Source organism: Sturnira hondurensis, unplaced genomic scaffold (genome assembly GCF_014824575.4).
Source record: "Sturnira hondurensis isolate 20B ecotype Veracruz unplaced genomic scaffold, ASM1482457v3 Scaffold0017082, whole genome shotgun sequence".
Lineage (NCBI taxonomy): Eukaryota > Metazoa > Chordata > Mammalia > Chiroptera > Phyllostomidae > Sturnira > Sturnira hondurensis.
The window spans coordinates 3,691,526-3,715,283 of NW_028089713.1; the positions used below are offsets into that span (position 1 = coordinate 3,691,526).

Sequence of the window (23,758 nt, forward strand, 5' to 3'; positions counted from 1 at the left end):
ATGATTGACGTTATTGAAGTTCAGTCATTAAGTTTTCCTGCCTGCATTCTTTGCCCAAAATATCCCTGAGCAGGGATTGTAGTAAAGACAGAAATTATTTCATTAGAATTGGTCAACCCAGAGACAGATGAGCTAGTGTTCCCAAAGACCTGATTCACTGATAGTATGCAGATTATCCATTATATTGGACAAAATCAAACACAATGTATTAGGTGTTCAGAGCCATGTTAGGAGCTGATTGGTAAGAGGTAAGATGAGGTAATAAATTATTTCTTCAGGTTTTTGAAAATATTTTTATTTTTTAATTGTTGTTCAAGTACAGTTGTTGCCATTTCCCCCCACTACTCTCTCCCACCAACCTACTCCTATATTCTACCCTCAATCCCACCTCCTTTTGGCTTTGTCTGTGAGTCCTTTATATATGTTTCTTAACTACCATTCCCCTTCTTTCCCCCAATTAACCCCTTCCACCTTCCCCTCTGGTTACTGCTAGTTTGTACTTTATTTCAGTGTCTCTGGTTATATTTTTACTTGCTTGTTTGTTTTGTTAATTAGGTTTCACTTACAGGTGAGATCATATGGTATTTGCCTTTCACCACCTGGCTTATTTCACTTAGCATAGTGTTCTCCAGTTCCATCCATGCTGTTTCAAATGGTAGGAGTTCATTCTTTCTGCTGCACAGTATTCCATTGTGTAAATATAGCACAGTTTTTTGATGCACTGACTTACTTAGGGCACTTAAGCTGCTTCCAGAGCTGGTCTATTGTAAATTGTGCTGCTATGAACGTTCGGGTGCATAGGTTCTTTTCAATTGGTGTTTTAGGATTCTTAGGGTATAATCCCAGCAGTGGAATTTCCAAGTCAAAAGGCAGTTTCCTTTTTAGTTTTTTGAGGAAATTCCATACTGTTGTTCACTATGACTGCACCACTCTACATCCCTACCAACAGTGCACTAGGGTTCCCTTTTCTCCACAACCTCAGCTGCACTTGTTTGCTGATTTGTTTATAATGGCCATTCTGACCAGTGTAAAGTGGTACCTCATTGTGTTTTTAATTTGCATTTCTGTGATGGCTAGTGATGCTGAGCATCCTTTTCATTTGTCTCTGGACCCTCTGTATGTCCCCCTTGGAGAAAGGTCTGTTCAGGTTCTTTGCCCCACCCCCACTTTTGTTTTTGGATTGTTTGTCTTCCTAGTGCAGAGTCATGTGAGTTCTTTATATATTTTGGAGATCAAACCCTTGTCTGAGGCTTTATTGGCAAATATATATTCCCATAAAGTAGATTTCCTTTTTATTTTGCTTATGTTTTCTTTAGCTATGCAAAAGATTTTTAATTTGAGGAGGTCTCATTTGTTTATTCTTTCCTTATTATTCTATGTTCTAGGGGACATATGGGTGAAAATATTGTCTCATGGAATATCTGAGATTTTGCTGCCTACGTTCTCTTTTAGGGCTTTCATGGTTTCGTGACTTATATTTAAGTATTTTGTCCATCTTGAGTTTATTTTTTGTATGGTGTAAGTTGCTGGTCAAGTTGCATTTTTTTTTTTTTGCATGCAGCTATCTAGATGTTCTAACACTATTTGTTGAAGAGGCTATTTTTGCTCCATTTTATGCTGCTGCTCCCTCTCTTGAATATTAATTGACCATAGACACATGAGTTTATTCCTAGGCTCTGTATTCTGTTCCCCTGATCTATGTATCTGTTCTTATGCCAGTACCAGACTGTTTTTTTACAGTGGCCTTGCAATATAGTTTGATATCAGGTATTGTGATCCATCCTACTTTGTTCTTCTTCTCAAAATTGCTGAGGGTCTACAGGGTCATTTATAGTTTCATATAAATGTTTGAAATGTTTGCTCTATATCTGTGAAATATGTCATTGGTATTTTAATAGGGATTCCATTGAATCTATAAATTTCTTTGGGTAGAACAGACATTTTGATGATTTCAAGTCTTCCAATCCATGATATGGTATATGCTGTCATTTGTTTGTGTCTTCCTTAATTTCTTTCTTCAGTGTTTTGTAGTTTTCTGAGTACACATCTTTTACCTTTTTGGCTAGGTTTATTACTAGCTACTTTATTTTTCCTGTGCTATAGCAAATGAGATTTCCCCCCAATTTCTATATCTGATATTTTTTGTGGGTGTACAAAAATTCCTTCAATTTCTTAACATTAACTTTGCATCCTGCTATTTGCCAAATTCACTTCTTAGGTTGAATAGGTTTTGGGTAGAAACTGTAGAGTTTTCTATGTATGCTATCATGTCATCTGCAAACAGAGACAACTTTACTTCTTCCTTTCCAATTTGGATGGCATTTATTTTTTTCTTTTTTTCAAAAAGTATTTTACTGTTGTTCTCACCAAGGTGGAGTCAAGGGTAGAGACCCTTCGCAAAATCATACTGCATGGGACTCCAAAAACAAATGAATTAAAGAAATTATCAACCTAAACAATCAGACCAGGAGGCAGTGGACCGAGTGGACCAACTAAGAAAAACTGCTGCAATGCAGCAGACCTTGGGGGAGGGGCTGGCTGGGCTGCATTAGAGGGGCTGATTTAAGAGGACCCAAAGGTGGCTGTGCAGTATGCAGTTGTGGCAGTAGGAGAAGCTCCTACTCCTCCAGCCTCACATGAGAGTCCACTGAAAAGTATGCTGGAGATGAGCAGGTGAGCCACACTGTTCCTTCTCTGGCCCCTTCCCCACAGGCAGCACTGCAGCAGGGAAGAGGGTTGCCCTGCCAGAATGAATGAATACCTAAGGCCCCACCTGGTTACAACCTATCAGCTGCACCAAGTCAAAGAAATATGGCCCAAGTGAAAGAACAAAGTGAAGCCTCAGAAAGAGAGCTAAGCAAGGAGAAGATCACCAACCTATCTGATGGAGAATTTAAAACCCTGGTAATCAAAATGCTCACAGATCTGATTGATCTTGGTCAAAAAATGAAAAAAAAAACCCCAACAAAACAAATGAAAGATACCCAAAGTGAAATAAAGCAGAATGTTCAGTGCACCAACAGTGACAGGAAGAAAAGCAGGACTCAAAGCAATGGTTTGGAACAAATGGAAAAATAAACATTCATCCAGAGCAAAATAAAAAAAATAGAATTTGAAAAAGTGAAGAGAGTCTTACAAACCTCTGGAACAACCTGAAACGTTCCAACATCCAAATTATAGGGGTGTCAGGAGAAAAGGAAGACCAAGAAATAAAAAAATTTGTTTGGAGAAATAATGAAGAGAGAGCACTGGGGGTGGGGGGGCCAGGATGGGAGTAAAAGACAGAAAACAGTATGTCAACAATAATTAAATAAAACAAAGAAAGAAATAATGAAGGAAAACTTCCCCTTTCTTCTGGTGAAGAAAATAGACTTCCAGGAAGTCTAGGAAGCCCATAGGGTCCCAAAGAAGTGGAATCGAAAGAGGAACACACCAAGCCACATCAAAATTAAGTTACCCAAGATTAAATATAAAGAAATAATCCTAAAAGAAGCAAGAGGAAAGAAGAGAATTACCTACAAAGGAGTGCCTATTAAACTGTCATCTGATTTCTCAAAAGAAACCTTGCAGGCAAGAAGGGACTGAAAAGAAGTATTTGAAGTCATGAAAGGCAAGGACCTATATCCAAGATTACTCTATTCACCAAAGCTATCATTTAAAATGGAAGGGCAGATAAAGTGCTTCCCAGATAAGGTCAAGTTAAAGGAGTTCACCATCACCAAGCCACTATTATATAGCAATTTAAAGGGACTTCTAAGGAAAAGAAGATAAAAGATATGGATAGTAAAATGACAACAAACTCACAACTATCAACAAATGAACCTAAAAGAAAAGAAAAACAATGAAAACAAAAACGAAGCAAACAACCAGAACAGGAACAGAATCAGAAAAATAAACATCACACAGAAGGATTTCAATAGGAAGGGGGAAGGGAGGAACAGTGGGGGGAAGGTACAGAGAAGAAGAAACATACTTAGTAGGCACAAGGTAGATGGGGAGAGATAAAAATGGTATGGGAAACAGAGGACTCAAAGAACTTATATGTACAACCCATGGACATGACCTAAGAAAGAGGGGAATACTGGAGGGTTTGGGGGGCAGGGTAGAGTGGGGATACAGGGGGAAAATTGGGGAAACTGTAATAACATAATCAATAAAAATATATTCAAAATTATTTTATTGTTGTTTAATTACAGTTGCCTATACATAGCCTCACTACTGCCCTCACACCAGCCTTCCTCATCACCCTCCCTTGCTTCAATCCCCCCCTTGGTTTTGTCCATGTCTCCTTTATAGTTGTTCCTGAAAACCCTTCCCCCCTTCCCACCATAATCCCTTCCCTCCTCACCTCTGGGTATTGTCAGTTGGTTCTTAATTTTAATGTCTCTGGTTATATTTTGCTTGCTTGTTTCTTTGTAAAGTAGGTTCCAGTTAAAGGTGAGATCATATGGTATTTGTTTTCCACCACCTGATTATTTCACTTAGCATAATGCTCTCCAGTTCCATTCATGCTGTCACAAAGGGTAGAAGCTCCTTCTTTTTTTCTGCTGTGTAGTATTTCATTGTCAAAATGTACCATAGTAGAATAACAAGAAACAAAAACATGCAAGTTCTGAAAGATAGCAAAATGAAATTTGCCTCAGCTGTTGGTATTTCCCTTCTGACTTCTTTCTGGATGCATTTCCAGTCTTCTCACAGCTCCAGGTCATATTGTCGTAGTCTTGCCAAAAAAAGGAAAAGAAAAGAAAAGAAAAAGAAAAAGAGAACAAAAATAGCCTCCTTCTGATTTTAAACCTGCAAAACTGTTTTTGCAGGAATTCCCCAGATCCTGCAGGTAGAGGGGGGTTGGCCTTGGTTTTTTTCCCCTTTTTTGTGGTCTGGGCTATAATAATCACAGGCTCCCAGTTTTCAGCACACACCCTCAGAACACTGTGCAGCCTGCACTGTCTACTCTTTGTATTTGCTCCAGGCCAGTGTTGATAATCCACCTCATTTTGCAACCCTTTGATCAGTCTGTGAGGTACACTGAATGGGAGCAAATCACAGGCCTGCCTTTGTTGGCCTGGCTGCAGCTCGTACTGATCCCTGCACTTAGCCTTACTTCCCCTATTAAAAGAAGCCTCTCTGGGCATCCTGCTGCCCTGCTTTGATGAGTCTGTGAAATGCCAGTGAATGGGAACTAATTTTCCCCCCACTCCTCCCTCTTGGCTGCTGCTCATGTGAGGTCCCTGCACAATGCAAGGTCCCTGCAAGGCAGCTATTTCTGATAGGGGACTCAAGAGTTGGCATTTTAGTTTAAGGTAAATAGTTAATAAGCCTAGTAGGTAATGCATAGGTTAAATATATTATTTCAAAAACTGCATATAAGGCCCATCCTGGCTCCCGGAGAGACAGCCAACCTCCTGGGGCACTGCTAAAGATTACTGTCTGGGCAACAGGTGGAGGCATCCTGGCCATTGTGTTCCAGGGAGAGACAAATGACCAGCTGCCCCTGGGAATAGCTAACTGCCCAGGGTGAGAATACTGCAGGCTTTTATTCAATCTGATTTTCCCTGAGTTTTAAAACCCCTCACTGCACTTAGTTTTCTGTTATAAAAAGGCTGGCTTGGAAGAAAATGTAAGATGGTCTGTTAGGGTATGAACCTGCTGTCTTCTCAGATCTCCAGCCATCTGAATAAAGTGCCCATAAAGTTCAATCCCTGTCTCTGCTTACTGGGTTTGGTGTGACAGGCAACATGAATGTTGGTCTTTTCTGGTTTCAGGTCCACTTTTAAGAAAAGTCCCCTTGGGTGTCACCTGTCACTCTTAATGAGCTTCCGGCTTTCCACACAGTCCAACTCCCTGACCAGTCCAGAGTCTAGCTGGGTCATGGCCAGTCACACCCATCTCTTCTCCCAGTTCCAGGTGTCACCCAGCTCCCCAATTTCTCTGGTCCTGTTGTTACAGACAAATGAAGCAACCAGACACCAAGGGTTCAGGAGCATGATCTTTATTTACATACACGGGCCCAGAGGAGGGTGATCTCCAAATTCTGAACCCCAAACAAAGGGCTCCTGGGGTTTTTATAACCTGTAGGACCTTCCTGTCTACATAGCGGAAGCAGATTACAGAAGCGGAATGTGGAAGTTAGGTCTACTTCCTTATTTGGGGATATCTGAGGTGCTGTGGCTCTCATTGGCTGCGCAGCAGAAGCAGGTTACAGAAGCGGAATGTGGAAATTAGACTCTCCTATGGGGTGTTCTTAGGCTAGCGGAAAAGGGGTTTTCTCTATCACTGTCCCAGCTGGTAACCGCCACCCCAGCCTTGGTGTACTGCCAGGTGCATGTCACTGTCTTTTTATCCCCCCAGCGACTTTATGTGTTCAGGTCTCTGCTGGTGTAGGTCTGAGAATTCCCAGCTCAGAGAGGGGAGGGAGCCATTAGGTTTCTATCACTGACCCAGATCTCCTTGGATGCTGCTGTGGCTGCCACAACTTCTAGCACAAGACCTGGGGACTTTCTTGTTGACTTACAAAATCTCCTTACTGCCCCCTTTTAAGTGTCCTCTGCACACTCTGGCTTCCAAAGTTCATTATCACCTGGGATTCAGTCAGCTGTTCACTCTGTTCTTCAGAATCAGCTAGGTGTGCTGATTCTGAGCATAAGTGGGCTCAGCTCCCACTTATGTGGCCACCATCTTTACCCTCTACATTTTTCTATAACCAATTTCTTCAGGTTTTGAGGACAACTATGAGGTTAGCTCCAGAGGAGAGATAGCCAAGGGGGTCATTCCACCTTCAGGCTCAAATGCTAAAACACAATTTAGATTAAAATGTTATCTTTAAGATATTAAAGATGGTAGCAGAATAGGTGAAAGTTACACTCACCTCCTTCTAGGAAAAAAATTGGAATTACAACTAAATTATAGAAGAAATCATCTTGGATAACCAACTAAACACTAGCTGAATGGAAGTCTTATAACCAAGAGTATACTTGTACAAAAGAACCCACATAGAGACTGATAGGAAGGGTGGAGATACAAAAATGGCTGGCCCTGCACCCACATGTAGCAGTTGAGAATCCAGAGGGACATCTCAGCTGCAAAGTATCCTGTGAGGAGCTAGCAGTTTCCACCCCATGCTGTGTTCCCCGGCCCCAGAGCACCAATGCCAGGAAAAAGAGACCACATAATAGCTGGCTGTGAATGCCAGCATCGATTCCAACTGTCAGGGTGAGGTGAGAGACTGCGAGAAACCCTCTAAAAGGGCTGGTACAATAATATCTTATTTTCAGGATTATGTGTGGAATCTAATGGAACAAACTGAACTAATAAGCAAAATAGAGACAGACTCAGGTATAGAGTCAACTGACAGCTCAGGGGGGTGGGGTTCGTGGGGGCTTGGAGGGATCAAGTAAAGAAGAAAAAGAAAAGAAAGAATTCATGGACACAGACAACAGTGTGGTGATCATGAGGTGAGAGGGGTGGGTAGAAGTGAAAGAGGGTATAAGGGGGATAAATGGTAATGGAAAAATACAATTAAAAAATAACAAAGTCTGGATCTGTTGACCACAGAGATGGAGTTTTAGTCAAAAACTGAATGACATCATGCAGTTGTGACAAAATGGCTGACATCACAACTAGCTGCAATGACTAGAGATCATGACCCTAAAAGAACATGTGTAAAACTGATGAATATTCTATTGAGATCCTCTGTTGGGAACTGTCCTGCCTAGTTTCAGAAGCTGTAACCCTGCCAACAGGTGAAAAGGCCCCATGGCTAGGGGACCTTGGGACCATAAGCCACAAAAAAGACAAAACTTATCCTCCCAGCAGGAGTGCAGCCTCTGCTCCTTTTACTTCACCCTGCTTGGCCCCTGAAGGATGGCTGGATAGTCAAAGATGGGTAAGATTCCTCAAGGAAGAAACAACCCAAGACAGGCACAGTCGTGAAGGGGCCATCAGGGAAGGACTTAGAGAATTGTGGAGGAGAGACAAAAGACCCTTGCCCCTCAGCTTTATCATAGCCAGAGTCTCCATTCTATCTGTAAAAGGTCTCCTAATCTCTTGGCTGCCTTTCTTTCCTTGTCTGATTCAGGCCTGAATCAGATGCTGAAGCAGAGTGCAGCCCTATGTTGGAATTGGCAGTTCTCAGCAAGGGATGATCAGGCCTAAGAAAGAATGCATAAAGTCCTGTGAAATCTGCTTTGCTAAGAATGTCCTCAATTTAAATGTTAAGGGTCCAAGCACAAAATAAGTTTGTTTCCCAAGGTTTTGCAGCCGATTGGCATCACCCTGTCTACCAGACCCTGACTCCAAAGGACCCCTGTGGTCCCAGAAATGTTATCTGTAAACCATACCTCCTTTCTTTGATATGCATCCCTATGCAAGATAAACTCAATAGAAGCCCACTGAGAGGGGCTTGATACCTTTCTCCTCTGAGAGACTGGTCAGCCTTTCCTCCCCAAGCAGATCATGTCCTGGTAGACTTATTCTCATCTGTGGTGGCTGGGTAAGCTATGTGACCAGAGCCCTTAAGATAAGGACCTGGGGTGTGCTTGCACATTCTCTCTCTCTGTCTCTTTCACATGCCCATGCCTTTTCCCAGCCCTTTTTTTCCTCAGGCATATTCTCTCTCTTTCTCTCTCTTTCATGCCCATACTTTTCCCTGCTTTCTTCCCATAAGGTGTGTACCTTTGCTTTCTTTCTCCTCAGCTCCAAGGGCCTTTCCTTTGCCTCTGTAGCTTGTTTCCTGAGTCCACACAGCCCAGTTGGCTCACTTCTGTTTCTGAAGACTTTCTAAATAAACTTTTGCTTATATTTAAATTCTGAATTCTTTTCTAGGCAAACTCAAGGATCAGAGTTTAACAATGGAGCCATTTCATCATTAATAGTATCAATGTGGGACACATACTCAGTGTCAAACAAGTTTAGAGCCCTGGCTTCCACTGCTGGCTTCATTACAAATTATTCTCCAAGTGCTATTACAGGCATGTCCCAACCCCTGCTACCTTTGTGAGAATTAGAAAAAAAGCACACCTCTTTAAAGACATCTGACTTTATCTTTTAAAAAGACTCTTGATTTCCCCCCTAAATAATAAATGCAGGCAGTTATATATTTATTATGTGAACAGCACTTCCTCAGATGCAGTACCTCAGGCAGAGCACATATGTGATGAGGCACAGAATGTGTCACCCCAAAATATGCCACTTTGGCATAAGAATTATTTGAACTGATTATTTTTTTAAAAATAGACAAAGAAAATCTCTGAAAGTAGGCAGAAGTTACCCTTTTGTAGGAGACATTAACATTTGTGTGTAAGATCTTCATTCATAAGAGGGGGCTCCTTCTCTGGACCAGTAAGAGCAGGATGAATAAATCCTTATAAACTTCCTATCAGTGGAGAAGGAGATGACTTAAATCTGCATAACAACATTACCCTCAGTTACTGTGCTTTGCTGTTAACCTCCCATAACTTCCCACCAACCCAAGCATCTTATTTTGTCTTTAGCTGTAGATGATATTTAAACTGATGGCCATTTTGAGGAATTACTCAGTTTTCCTGGTTATCTTCCATGTACACATTATTAAACATGTTTTTTTACTCTTGTTAATGTATCTTTTTATTACAGGGGTGTCTCAGCAAAGAACCTGATGGTTAGAGGGAAAATTATTTTTCTTTCCTACACCTGCACAGCTTTATGTGGGGACCAGACAAGCCCTCCTCCAGGTTTCTTAGAATTAATGAACTACCTCTTCTTACATTCATTTCCTCTCAAATCAGCAGCCTCAGACTGTTTTTTTTTTTGTCCCTTTCTTCTTAGTTTTTTCTTGAAGGTCTATTATTACTTATATTATAAGTAATTATAATATAATTGTAATGTATTGGACTGTATTATATATGAACATTTTTTTAATCAAATACTTTCTCTTTTCAAAAGTTTTAACACACATTTCTGCACCTTAGTTCAGATAAGTTAACTGGCATTCGAGACCCACAAAATGGAGGTTGCTCCAGTGATCCAACCCAAATCTAAACTTAATCTAAACCTAAGTCAGCCTGAATATAACAGGAAATGCCTGTCAAGGAAATTGAATGTACACCAATCACAATCCTTTAACTAAGCTCTAGCCACATCACTTTGCCCTAGAACACTGGACCTGCTGGCCTCATGAGGAATTGTCAACTTCCTAGCCAGCCTACCTTGTTTTCTCATCCCTTCTTCTAATGCTCTATAAAACTCTTTCTTGTCCAAAATTCCTGGAGAAGAGTGCTCCACTATTTGTGAGGCACAGTACTGCCCCAATCCATGGATAGTTTTCCCTTGTATGAATGACATCAAATCTAATTTTTTTTGTTATTATTTGACATTTCACACCCCCAGACCTGGGACATCACATTTCTTCCCAACATTTTCATTTAAGATATGTATCCAGAAACACATCAAAACCAACACTCCTCTACCCCAGGCTTTTCATTTCATTCAAAAGAAAGTAAACTCTTCTTTTGATGTCTACCTTTCTTTGCCAGACTGACTCAGAGGATCTCAATTGTGGGGGTGACTTTCCTCGAAAGTCCCCCCAGGTGCCATGGATGAGAGTAAACATGACTGAGACACGATCTGCTTGGGGAGGAGAGGTGGCCAGTTTCCCAGAAGAAAAAGGCCTTGAGCAGTGGCCAGTTTCTCAGGGGAAAAAGGCATTGAGTTCCTTCCTCCAAGGGTTTTTATTGGGTTGTAATACATAGAAATACAGGGCAGCGAGGATCAAACAGTAGATAACATTTCAAAGAAATCTGAGGGCTTAGTCTGAGTCAGAGTCTGTCAGGAAGAGAGTTTTCGAGTTTCCTGCTTGAACCCTTAACATATGAATGAAAGCACTCTTAGCAGAGCAGATTTCACAGGTTTATCAGGAAGTCTTTGTGATGCCAGATTTTTCCCTGGGACACACTCTAGCAAGGAGCTGCACCCCTCCCCATCAGGTATTCAGGCTTAAGGGGATTAGAGCCAGAAAGCACTTCTCCCAGGGGACATGGGGACTTTGTCAAAGCTGGGAGGGTGAGAGTCCATTGCTCTTTGTTGAAGCCCCCCAAGTCCTTCCATGCTGGCCTCCCAAGTGATTGTGTCTGGCCTAGGTTGCCCCTCCTCTGAGGGGTCTTACCTGTCAAGGACTTCCAACCATGCTTTGGGGGCAAGGAGGAAACTGAAGCAGCATTTGCTACCAGAGAGAAGCTTAGTCTCCTAAGTGGCTCGCATTCCAGAGGTCGTCGATCCCTCATCCTCAGCAACAGGGGGTAGAGTTACAATTCCTGAAACCAGGCAGAGCAGTCCACAACACTCAATAGATATTGGTTAAATTAATTTACCAACTTTAAAGGTTTCCAAGTGACCACACCGTGACTCTAAGTCTACCATAATGAATTTGTAATGTGTCTCCAGGCTCAGTTTCTCCAATGAAATAGGTTCCTATACAGGCCTAAGGCCTGGGCTTCTCACTTGCAGCATAGAATATAAATGAAACTGGAACAGTGGTCCGAGTCCTTGGGTCAGGCACACTTCTGCATTTCCAAATCTAGTCTTCAACCTGGCTTCTCTGCTCTTCGAGCCCTAAGTCCTGTGGATTCACACCTGACTCCCTGAGTGCTGGGAATCTGTGGTCAGGCTTGCTGTGACTGCCTGAATAGTCGATGAGGGACAAATTTCACCAAAGCAGAGAGCATGACTGACTAAAATCTGTCTGAGCTCAGCACAGTGTCAGGCACATACTTAATGAATTGATGAATAAATCTATTTCTGGCTATTCTGTCTGCTGACAACATCTGCTTGTTTTGACATTTTTGCCCTCTTAACAATCAGACCCTTGGAATATTCCTGACTTCCAAGCCCTGGGATGAAGCCATCATTCATTTGTTTGATACTGCATTGACATTTCAAAAGAGACACTTCTAAGTTCCTTGCCTGAGGTTGGCTGATAAATTAACAATCACATATCTAGGAAGACATAGTTACATATTCTGAGTTTGAGGAGAGTTCACAGCAGTGTAGCAGAAACAACAGTTATCCTGGAAGGAAGTCAATGTTCTTCAATCTTCCTCAATGTTTCTTGTCATATCAGTGAATTCTTTTAACTATTTTCTTTGGGGTGAGATAAGAGGGAGTACACTACTGTTTAGATGACATTCTTATAGATAAATTGCCTTGGTGTTTCTGGTGCAGGCAATGAGTGGATTTTCTCCATCTGTTAAGAAGACACAAGAATGCAGAGTGGTGAAAGGGGGCAGGGCTCTGGATCCCCAACAAGTGACTCTTCCATTCCAGATACTCTTCACTGCCATGATTACTCAACCCAAGCCTCCCACTGTGCTTGCTCCTGCTGTTTAATCACTTTGACTTTAGAGAAACTATTCCATAAGGTTAACCCATATTTATCTTGTTGATTACTTACTGAACTGAACCTTGCTTCTAATAATCTATCAGAACCAACCTTTCCTGTTAGCAAACTGCTTTACCCATTCTCATCTTTTCTGATCTGGCTGGGAGGGGAGACAGGAGGTATCACTACTTCTGCCAAGTGTGATCTATGAAGAAATAAGAAATAAGTGTGATCTATGAAGAAATAAAATAAGGCTTATTACCTTAGTAGTTAGACTCCAGGGAGTATGCAAACCAGGTATAACATAGAATGTGGAAAAGCAAAGGAAATTTCTTCTGCTTCCAGTTTACTGGTGTGGCTTAGAAGCAAGCTAGAATCTCCTTTACAACTGTCCTTCCTTCACAGTCACAGCCTAACCATGGCCCTTTACCCCATTCATGCCCTCAGGATCCTGCTGATGTTCCTATTATTCCTACCTAGAAACTGTCTCCTATTTGTTCCACATTACCCCCATTTGACCCCTAAAACAAAATTCTCTTCTATTCTCTCCAAGCAAAATGAGTGGGGAGATCCTGGGGATCTATTATTTCCAAGCCAGGGTATATGAGGTCCCTGGGGCCCAAGACATTTTAAGCTAAGATTGAACTACAAAAAGTGATGGAACAACTAAGATAAAACTAAGTTCTAACGTGTCTTACCTTTTGGGGTAATTGTATCACAGAATAAACCGTATTTACAGAATTTTCTTTTGGAATTCTTTTCTATTAAAAACAAAAAGAAAACAAAAAAAGAGAAATCATCATCTACCCCTGCATCACATAAACAAGGCCAAATAGATGTCTAGAATCCAGAGAAAGGAAAGCAGAGATAGAGAAAGAAGGCAAGAGGGATAGAGGATTCTGGAAGAGAAATGAGTAGTGGGAAGTGCTCTTGTAGATGATTGTTATAATTATGAATAACTTGTTTAAAGAAATAATTACAGTATTTTAAAAGTGTTTTGTGTTTAAATGAATTTAAAAATATATAAGTCACATGAGCTATGAGCCTCTAAGGTAACTAAAGGATAATTTGAAGTAGTATTGCTAATGTTGCAAATAAACTTTTCCATCAGTCAAAAGAGCCTTTGGAACAAATCACCAAGGATGACTGATAGTACTAAACAAAACAATATAACAATAATAGCAATAATAAAAGCTCCTTTCGGGACAGAGAAAAATATCCTGAGAAAATGAACTATATTCCTGAACATCCAGTATATCCAGTTGTGTGTTCTCCTGGGAATGTGTCTTGAATGAAGTGGGGGTGGGGCATGAACCTAAAGTGATCAGCTTGGACAGAGGCCAGGCTGAGTGGAGCACAGAGCATTCTCCCTACAGGAAAAAAAAAAGCACTCTTGTACACTAACTTTGAAGAAAAAATGTAGTGTCTGCTTTTGGAAAAGTTGCAGGTAACAGTAGGAAGGTGCAACCCGATTGAGAGACCCAATTGAGAAATCCCTCTGATTGATGGAACCCAAGGGCAGGAGTAAAACTAGGATTTTGAGGCTCCAAAATGTTCTTTTCTTCTTTTTAAATTAAGTGGGCCTATGCATAAAAGTGCTCTCATTATGACCTCTAAGAAGCTATTCCAGCCTGGACTACAATGATTGTTCCTGGGGAGACTTTTGAAGTTGTCTACATAGTTCATGCCTCCAGATTGCCTCTGTCTATTTGGCTATTTTTAAACTTTATTTTTATTCTTTTCAGAGTTTCCTTTGGATTAACCTTGTGTTTATTTACTTCAGCTTGATAACAGACACTTGGGAAACTCTGAGTGTAGGCCCAGAGCCACTGTGGGCCATTTGAGTCCTTCCCTGATGGCTTTTTGAGTTGCCTCATAGAAAAAGGCATCCATAAATCCAATCTACTGACCCCATATGCTAAAGGGATCAGGCCTGCTGAGTAGCTGTTATGAACTGTGGAGGAAAAAGGTGATTCCATAGGCCACAGTGTGAGCATTATTGGTTGGGTCAGAACCAGGTGACCCACAGGTCACCGGCTTCTGCATGAGAGAGAATCCATAAAGACCCAGGGGAAACACAAATGTATTGGGTTTCAAAGGCTATACATCCTCATCTCTCATGTTGTCCAAATACATGGAAAAATCTCAAGTAAAACAAGAAGGGCTTCAGATAGAATGATAAGACTCCAGGAAAGGTGGGAATGGACTCACATTAAGGTTAGAGATTGTATCATACTCTGAGGTCTCTCCAGATGGGGGATAGTAGTTAAGAATTTCCTGATGAGTGTCCATTTTCTTCTCTTCAATAGACTCTGTAACTAAGTTGGTAGAGAATCAGAGCTGGCCCTTCATTCCACTCACTATCCCCATTGGCCCTCTACCCCATCTGACAACCTACTTAGGGCGATCAATTACCCTGGTGTCTCTGTAATAAAAGGATTTTCCAGGGCATGAGACTTTTAGTACTAACCCCAGGAAAATCCCAGGATAAACTAGTTACCCTCATTACTTTACTTTCCAATCTCTGAAAGGGGTGGGGACTAGAGATGGAACTAGAAGGATCTTGGCCTTAGTTAAGGACTCAAACACCCTCTCTGCTCCAGGACTGAGAATTCAGGCTGAGGTTGTTCTCCTTGAGGCAGAGACTATGGCCCCTTCATTTCTGAATCCTTATGCCTAGTACTAAGTCTGGCACACAGTTAGCATATGTTTGCTGAATAAATGAGGTGGAAAAGGCATGAATGAGGATAAGACAAAAATGGTACATGCTCTACCTTTTCTGTTTTGTCTCCATGTAATGAAAATAATTGTCACCAGTACAAGGACACTGAGAAGTAAGAAAATCCACAGGAATTTCAGGGCCATGGTGGAATATAGGTCACCAGCAACACCTTTAAAGAGAAAATGAGTGGAGGCACAGGGAAAGAAAAACAGCCAGCTAGGAGAAATGACCCAACTTTTGGAGCAACTTCCACTTTTCTCCCAGTCTGTTGACTTCCCAGGGGTCTCCTGTTTTTACACAGGACCCATTCCCATGGGAACCAGTAGCTAAAGAGGTTATAGGTCCTGAGACTACAGGCTTTTGGAGAAAGAGGAGAGATGGTCACCTTCACAGAGCTCCTTGGCAAAGATGGGGTTTGAAGAGTTGCTGCTAATAGGGTTCCTGGCCATGCAGATGAAGGTAACATCATTTTCCCCTAGCCTCCAGGATATGGGGAGGATGGAACCATGGTGGGACTCATTGGTTGTCTGCCCCAAAGACTTCCAGATATAAGTTACATCCTCTCCTCCTTGTTCCATGGAACATGTCAGATTGGTCACACAGGTGCCATTCGTATTGTTCTGCAGATCCATGGTGATTTTGGGTTTTGATAGGTGCTCTGTAAAGGAGAACGGATAACCAAGGGTGGAAACTATGCCTATAGCTGTCCTTTTTCTGAATTATTCTTTTGACCCTGGACCTGAATCTCTCTGAGGTGCTACAAAGTAGAGAGGAAGCTACAATTCAGAGCAGAATTCTCATTCTCACCTGGGAAACAGAACTACCTAGGTCTGCTTTCCTACAGCTGTATAGCAACAACAACAACAATAGAAATAATAGCAACCTAACATGAATGCAGCTGCCATTTACTAAGCACAGCCATATGGCAAGCACTGTGTTAAATGTATTCTAGATGTTAGCTAATGTTATCTTTTTTACAGGCTCCCTATTTCCCTGCCCTTAGGCTACCTAGAGGAGACTCACTTTACTCTTCTGGTGGAATAACACTTTTGGTCCCCTCCCTCCTTGGTGTTCATTTTTCTCCCTCCAAAAATGAACAATTGGTTCATTGCTGAGATGATAAGAGGTTGACATCTATCATCTACATTTCTCTATTTGTGGGTTTGAACTGATAATATTGCTACTAACTGTGGTTTGCCTCCCCCTCAGCTCCCAGCTAGTTGGTTTTTCTGCAGGATGCATGTCTTCTGTTCCCTTCAACAGAAAGGAACACACACACACACACACACACACACACCACCTGGATCAATGTGAATGGCCTACTTCTTATATGCAAACTTGGAGGTCTATCTCTTGGTATCTGTGGTATTACATCTCAGTGAATGAGGCAGCTATTCTTGTAGCTGGTTGAATAATTGTTTTATAAATTCATCTTCCATGAACGGGCTCCAAGCTCTAGACTTAGGGTAAAATATTTCTCCTAGCTTGCTTTAAGAGAAAAAAAAAACAAAGCTATTTTTATCTTTCTTGCAATCTTGTGTCTATTTCTCAATAGACTGGAAACTGTAGGGGAAGAAGTGTGATCGATGTTTATACCTGATAATTTTTCTAAGATAGATATCACTTTCTTCTCTTTTATGGACGTGGGAAATGAGTTTCAAAGATACTAAGTAACTTGGCTAAGACCATGCAACTAGTAAATAGAGAAGCCAACATTAGACCTGTGTGATTTCCACTTCTCATTCCACCCATCTGTTGTACCACACTACCTCTTATAGAATCTTGGAGTAGGAGGGGATCTCAGGGGTCAGCAACATCTACTTCATTCATGTAGGAGTTCTTTCTTTCACATTCTTGCCAAGTGTTTATCCTGCTTTTGCTTAAACATCTTCAATATCAGGGAATTTACTATTTTATCAAGGCAGTCATTCACTTTTGGAACTGGTTCCACTCACCATAGACATGCAGCTCATACTCCTGGGTGAAGGGATGCTGGAGGGATGAACTGTATATCTGTACATGATAGGCACCTGAGTCATTCTTATTCAGTTTGCTGAGCTTCAGGGAGTAGTTTCCATGTGGGAACTCCACCCTTTTCTTGTTATGATTTTGAGTCACTATGACAGTGTCTTGATTGTTTGCTGTTTTTGGCTGTATGGTGATGAGAGTAGTTGTGTTAAAGGTCCAGACAATGCTGTCAATCGAATTTACTGAGTGTGTCAGAGGGAAAGTCACAGACCCACCAAGGGCACCAACCAGCTCCTTTGGGGCTCTAGAGGCTGCTGACCCTGCAGACACATAATCATAAAATAAAGGTGAGTTCCTACCCTTTCCACCAATTATTCACTCACTTTGGGTTCTAGGAAGGTTCCAAGAAACCCTCAGAGTCCAACCCAAACAGTCCCTGGGAATCCCTTTGGAACCCCATTCCCTTGAAAGCATTGAGGTCAGAACCTTTTTCTGAAAGGGGTGACACCCCCATGAATCCACCCTCCTCCCAGAGACCTCTGGCTGAAGCTCTGAGGTAGACCACAAGAACCAGCTCTATCCTTGACAAATTCCTGCAGGAGGACAACTGTGAGTTACTGTCCAAGCTCCACTTAAGGCACCATCCTCCTATCCCCATTGTTCCTGGGAGAGCTAATTCAGATGCAGGTAAAGAAGGAATAGCCTGCCTAATATGGGGTAGTGGTTTCCAAGCACAGCACAGAACATTGGTAGGTAGGTTATAAGTTCTTAATGATAGTGATAGCTTAGAAATTTGGGGATAATTTATTTTTCTATTTTATGGCAGAGAGGACCTGAGAATCCCAATTTCCCTTTTATGTCCTTTAGTGACCTTCCTGCAAGAATAAGCTGCTCTCCCAGTATTTCAGAGTAAGAGAATCTGATGCTTCCAAATGTTCACCTAGTCCCTTGATTACAGGTTCTTGATCTTGGCCAACTTAATTTTTAAATTTATTTTCAAAAGTACTGTCCTCGAAGCTGATTCTTTTGATCAAATATCACGCTCATAATTTATCAGTCAGTGAATATATTTTTTGAGTCCCTCAGGCCCTTATCAAGTCATTCTGTTAAGGAATATGATTTTTTTTTAAAAAAACTGTTCTCCCTGCTTCCTCAATACTCAGGCAGAATGGTTTTTCCGTTGCTTTTTGATAATCTCAAGGGGTATCAAAGTAGTCCCAGTAAATGTCACAAATGAAATCAATTAAATTTTTTTTTGATGGATCAGTTAATGCATGTATTCTTTCACTTTAACAACAGAGATGGAAGAAGTTAATACAGGGAATACAAGTTAATACATGGAAGAAGTTAATAAGTTAATAGCACAAATAATGCTCCCCTTTTTATTACAAAATCATATGCATGTGATTCTGTAACATAATAATATCCCACTCCAGCACACCATATGACATTTTAGGTAAAATTTTCAAATTGCTGTCCATTTCATGAGAGATATTCGTGTACCCTACCAACCACACTCAAGCAGGTGTTACTTTTGCTGGACCCTGTAGTTTGCAGTCAAACAAAGATTAGATATCACTTGCCTTCAAGTAGGTGTAATCCTTGGATTTAGGGCAACTGAGTAATTTTGTCTACACATAAGGTTTTGGGGAGATACACCTACTTGGAGGTGTCAAGGAGGTGACAAAATTTTAAGGATGTGGCTTTAGTGCTTTACCATGTGTACACACATTTAAGCTCTGAACCGTTATTTTTTCACTTCACACATGTGGTGCTACATCCTCAGGGTAAAAGTAAAAAAAAAAATGTGAACTGTGTGGTGACATAAAGACATATCTTCAAATTTATAGGCTTTTGTTAGAGTCAAACTGAAGAATGATAATGCAAATTGCCAGGGCGGGAAGAGGGGTCATGAAAGAAGAAAGTAGCTCCATGCCAGCTCCTAAATGTGAGTTCAGAGGATAGGGGCAAGGTTAGTGAGTTCCAACAAGTTTTGTTTTTTCTTTCCAGTTGACTGTGAAAAGGGATGCAGAAACAAGAAACTTCTCTTCTCAGCTGCCCAAGACTGAACTGCATTTTCCCTTTTTGTGCTGGCTTCTTGCCTAAAGCTGTGACTTTCTGGAGTTCTAACATGTCTGAGTAGGTCATGTTTTTTTCATTCAGTCCTTTCTTCCTTTCACAAAAATGTATTTGGTTCCATATTTGTTCCAGGCACTGTTTAGGAGCCGAGTGTATAACTGGGGACAAGCTAGTCATGATCCTTGCATTCATGGGGTTGGAAGATTGTCATCAAATAAGTAACTACATGTGTGATAAAAGGGGGAGTAACAGGTACTTGGGGAAAGTACAATGGCTGTACTTAACATGACCTGTGGGATGAGCTGACTCTGGAGAATGAGTGACTACTAATGCCTACCTACAAAACCAGGGAGGATTTGGTCCTGTGAGACTCATCTACCCTCCCACCTAGATCAATGCAGTGAGTGGTGTAACTTGCCTCCTTGGCATCCATTTACATCCTTCCTCATTTTGTTATTTCCAGTTGATTTGGGTACAAACGATGGGCACCCAGCAGAGGTAGTGGTAGCCTTCCTCTGGAGTGGTAATTAATTCAGAGGTATCATATGACCTGGGTTGACTGTATATGAGAGAATCCCAGTACTTTTGCTCTAAGGCCAGAATGATGGTATGAGGCTGTGGAAAGATAGGAAGCCCAGGACAGCCACCCACTTCCTGCCATCAGGCAAGCAGCCACTCCTCCCTCCTCACCTGGTCTCATTTACTATCTACCTCACAAACTTTTGTTTTGTGCTTTACATTCTCCCTGCTTATCTAACTTTATTCAAGACCCATAAAGCCTGGTTCAAAGCCCTTCCCTGAGGAAGTCTCCAACTGTTTCTCACATGCACCTTGTGACAATCCACCAACAATTTATTTTTTACTTTAAATTCTTCAGAAGGAGATAGTCCCCTAAGTAGTGATTGGACATACAATTTTGCTATGAGTTAGCCAATGTCTACAGGCATTTTCCTCCAGATCACCTGGTGATGGGTCTCACACAAGGAGGGGTAAAGATGGCTTCTCCTCCAAGATGTATGGAGTGGTGTAAAAGATTCAGAGCTCTGGCCTAACTGGTATTCAGAAAAGCTGGGTTTCATTCTGGCTCATTCATAATAATAACTACAACAACAAACACTTGATGTCACATTGTAGTTCATAAACTAGTTTAATGGGCATTATTTTCCTTGATTCTCAAAGCAATTCTGTGAGATAAGGGTGAAGCTCCACTTTTTAGATGAGGACACTGGGGCTCCAAGATACTAAGTGAATTTCCCAATTTCCCAAACTGGAAAATAACAGAGAAAATTATTAGTTCCTCTGTCTCAAAGGCCTACGTTCCTTCCACTATTGCCTCACCTCTTAACACTTTGAGTTTCAGTGTTCTCAACTTTCATAGGGAAAAATAACCTTTGTTTGCCAGGACTTAGGGGAAAATGAGGTGAATATGGATCTGAAAGCATTTTGAGAAGTATACAGGGCAGTCTGTGACATGGTAGGAGGCAGGAGGGAGGGCAGAGAGTAGTGCTATGAGGAGCAGACCTTGAGAAAGCTTCCCATTATTTGTTTCATTTTCACGAGGATGGCTAAAAAATGAGAAGCAGAGATTTCCCAAAACTTCTTTGGGTGGCTTCTTGGCAAGGTGAGCTTCTCAAAAAGTGGTTCGGAACCTAATGCCTTTAGACCAGTCACTCACACCACACAGGGAATATTCAGCAAATATTCTCTGCCAACCTGCCTTTGGAGATTAAGGGAGCTGGGCAGGAGATAATTTGCCTTCTTCTTTAGCCAAAATGCAGTTATTTTTGGTGTCAGGGAAGTCAGCTTTAAAATGTCCTCCATAACAGAAAGGGACAATAGCTCCTCCTCTTTGCTACTTCCCTTTACTTTGAGTTATTACCTCTGCCCTTTAACCTGTTTTCTCTAAGGCTCAAAAGCTGAGTGGAGGGAGGGAGCCAAATTAGGAGGAAGGGACATCATCAGTACAGCTAGAATCAAGGGATGGTGACTTAGGAGAAAGACTTCAGGCTAGGGGAGTGTATAAAGCCCACCCCCCACTTCCTAGCCCGGTCCCTGAGCACCTCTCCCAGTACTCTGTGCCTCCATCAGAATGCACCACCATGTCATGGCACCTTCCGTATGGAAACCAAGGATTAGAGCATTATGGAGCTGGGAGGACTCTTAGGGACTACTTGGTTCAGTCTCACTTTATAAGTGAGGAGACAGATGCTCTGAGGATTTTATAGTGGCATATTTCAAGCTAGTGGAAGACCAAGATTAAGAATCAGGGCTCCTAAGGCAGAATTTCCCAAGCAGTGCCTCCTGCCACCCTTGAGTTCTGTGGCAGTCCCTCAGTGTTCTGCTGAGGAGCTTAGAGGAAGGTGTAGGAGTTGGGGAATGGAGATAGGGATAATTGGCCCTTACCCTCCATCAGAGAGATTTCAGCTCCCTTCACTAGAGTCATTTACTTGTTTGTTTCTCTGCAAGATTTCATTTCAGAAAAAGGAAACCACTGCTTAAAAAAGAAAAAGATTTTGGAAACTACTTCTTTTTACCCAACTTCTCCTTTACAAATGTACCCTGTAAAGAGCATTTTAAATCAGTGCCATGTACAGATGACCCTTGACTTATAATGGGGTTAGCCTGATAAAACTATCATAAGTTGAAAAATCATGAAGTCAAAAATGCACTTAATACACTAATTTACCTAACACTGGATCTTAGCCTTGCATACATTAAGTGTGCACAGAACACTAACATTAGCCTACAGTTGGGCAATTATCTTGAGTTTCATTTTCACATATTTCATCTCAAGAGTAATTGTCTTCTTCCTTTTCTCACCAGAAGCAAGAGACACCGATAAGCATTTTGTAGACATGATGGGGTGCAAAAATGCAAAACTCAAAATCCAATAAACACTGGCAACACAGTACACTGTAGAGTATAGGCTGTAGACCTTTAAAGTCCCGTGGCTGACGGGGAGCTGTGGGTGGCTGTCACTGCCCAGCTTAATGAGAGAGCATTTTATTGCATATTGCTATCCTGGGAAAGCATCAAAATGATAAAATTGAAGTTCAATTTCTACTGATACACACCATCATAAAGTTGAAAAATAGCATGTTGAGACACAAAAATCAGGAATTATCTGTACATGAAAAAGAGGCTTACAAACCTCCCAGTTTGTCCTACAAGTTTACCACTCCTCCCATCCTAGCACATAATGTTCACATTCACACTCTCTACTACTGCTCTGATCCTTGCTCATCTCCTGTCTTCTCTTTCTCATCTCTTCCGGTCCTTTCCAACACTTTCCTGATTCCCCCTTACCCACTTTTTTTTTACTTGTCTTATCAGCACTCCTGTATCATTTAATCATCACAACGTTTTTGTGAGGGGACAAGTTATTGTGCCCATTTTCCAGATGAGAATACTGAGGCAACAGAGCTGCTCTTTAGCTCCTCTTAACTTGGCCAGTGTGGGCCCCTGTTGGTGCATTCATATTTTGGAAACAAGAGTTACTTGCTCTTCATGGGCATTTCTAGTCCCTACTTTGGACTCACATACCTGGGAGGAGGGTGGAGAAGGAATCACAACAAGCTCTTCTGGAAAGAGTCGGGTTGAATATGCATTTATGGAGCACCTCCCTGGTGTTAGCTAATGTTAGGCAGGTTGGTGTGATAAAAAGAACACCAGCTTTGGAAACTCAGTCTCTGATCTCCCTCTTATTAGCTGTGTAATTTTTTCCAAGATACTTTGACCTCTCTAAGCCTAAGTTTTCTCACCTATAAATCAGGGATAATAATATCTACCTTATAGACTTGTGAGAAGATTGTATAGAAAATGCCTTAGAAATAGGAGGAACTTAATAAATAATGATTATTATTATCATTGTTTTGTCTTTGATATTTTATTTAAAATACTACAATACTTCAAGTTCAGCTTTATTTTCCATTATATACTTGTAAAGACCAAGGTTCAGAGGCTGAGTTCGGAATGGGAACAGAATATAGCTACCAAGTCAAACCCAGGAGTCCTTGTCTAGGGCCAGCCCTGTTCCCACTGTCCTGCCCACTGGAGGCTCTATGACAATCCTGTATGCCTTTTCACAATGGGAAGTGTACCACACAGGCTGCCCATAGCCTCCTGAAGCACTTGTGCCTTGATGCCCACAGTTCAGGTTTTGGGCGTGTACCTGCTGTCTTCCCCCACCTCAGCTTCCCAAGTTGCACTTCAATCACCACTTCCGTTCAGGGAAATGGCTTTCGAAATGAGAGCCTATTTTAGGACCAACTGCTTAGAATCATGTGCTTTCTAAAAATACAGACTTCTAATGAACTCAAGGAGAGTGAGAATCTGTTGATGCTAAACATGATGCGGTAATAAAAACTGGGAGTGCTGACTGACTGTGTGGTCTTGAACAGATCACTATAAGCAGGCCTGGGGCACACATAAACAAATTAGCTATGCCAGGTCCTCAAACAGAGACCTCATGGAAGTACCCCATGAGTTTGATTACTGGAAATGTATTCCTAATTTATGGAGCTCCTGGTCTGTTCTGAGATTCCTCAGGTTAGTAAAACGTCCAAAGACTAGATAGAGTTCCTGTGACAGGTGGAAGAAGTCTCCAGTTCTTCAGAACACTAAACATAAAGTACCTACAA

The 23,758-nt window shown here is 41.5% G+C and overlaps 1 protein-coding gene across 1 annotated transcript in view; it reads right to left on the bottom strand.

Annotated features, from left to right (window-relative positions):
• Window positions 1-11,254: 11,254 nt before the first annotated feature.
• SLAMF7 (SLAM family member 7) overlaps window positions 11,255-23,758 on the bottom strand; it is a 46,680-nt gene continuing 34,176 nt past the window's right edge. Inside the window, exons 8-13 of the mRNA XM_037067130.1 lie at window positions 17,027-17,359; window positions 15,457-15,729; window positions 15,124-15,240; window positions 14,561-14,667; window positions 13,048-13,110; window positions 11,255-12,214 (exon numbers count right to left, since the gene is read on the bottom strand). Of these exons, the coding sequence (XP_036923025.1) occupies window positions 12,146-12,214; window positions 13,048-13,110; window positions 14,561-14,667; window positions 15,124-15,240; window positions 15,457-15,729; window positions 17,027-17,359 (962 nt within the window). The 3' untranslated portion in view covers window positions 11,255-12,145. The remainder of the gene's footprint in view (window positions 12,215-13,047; window positions 13,111-14,560; window positions 14,668-15,123; window positions 15,241-15,456; window positions 15,730-17,026; window positions 17,360-23,758) is intronic.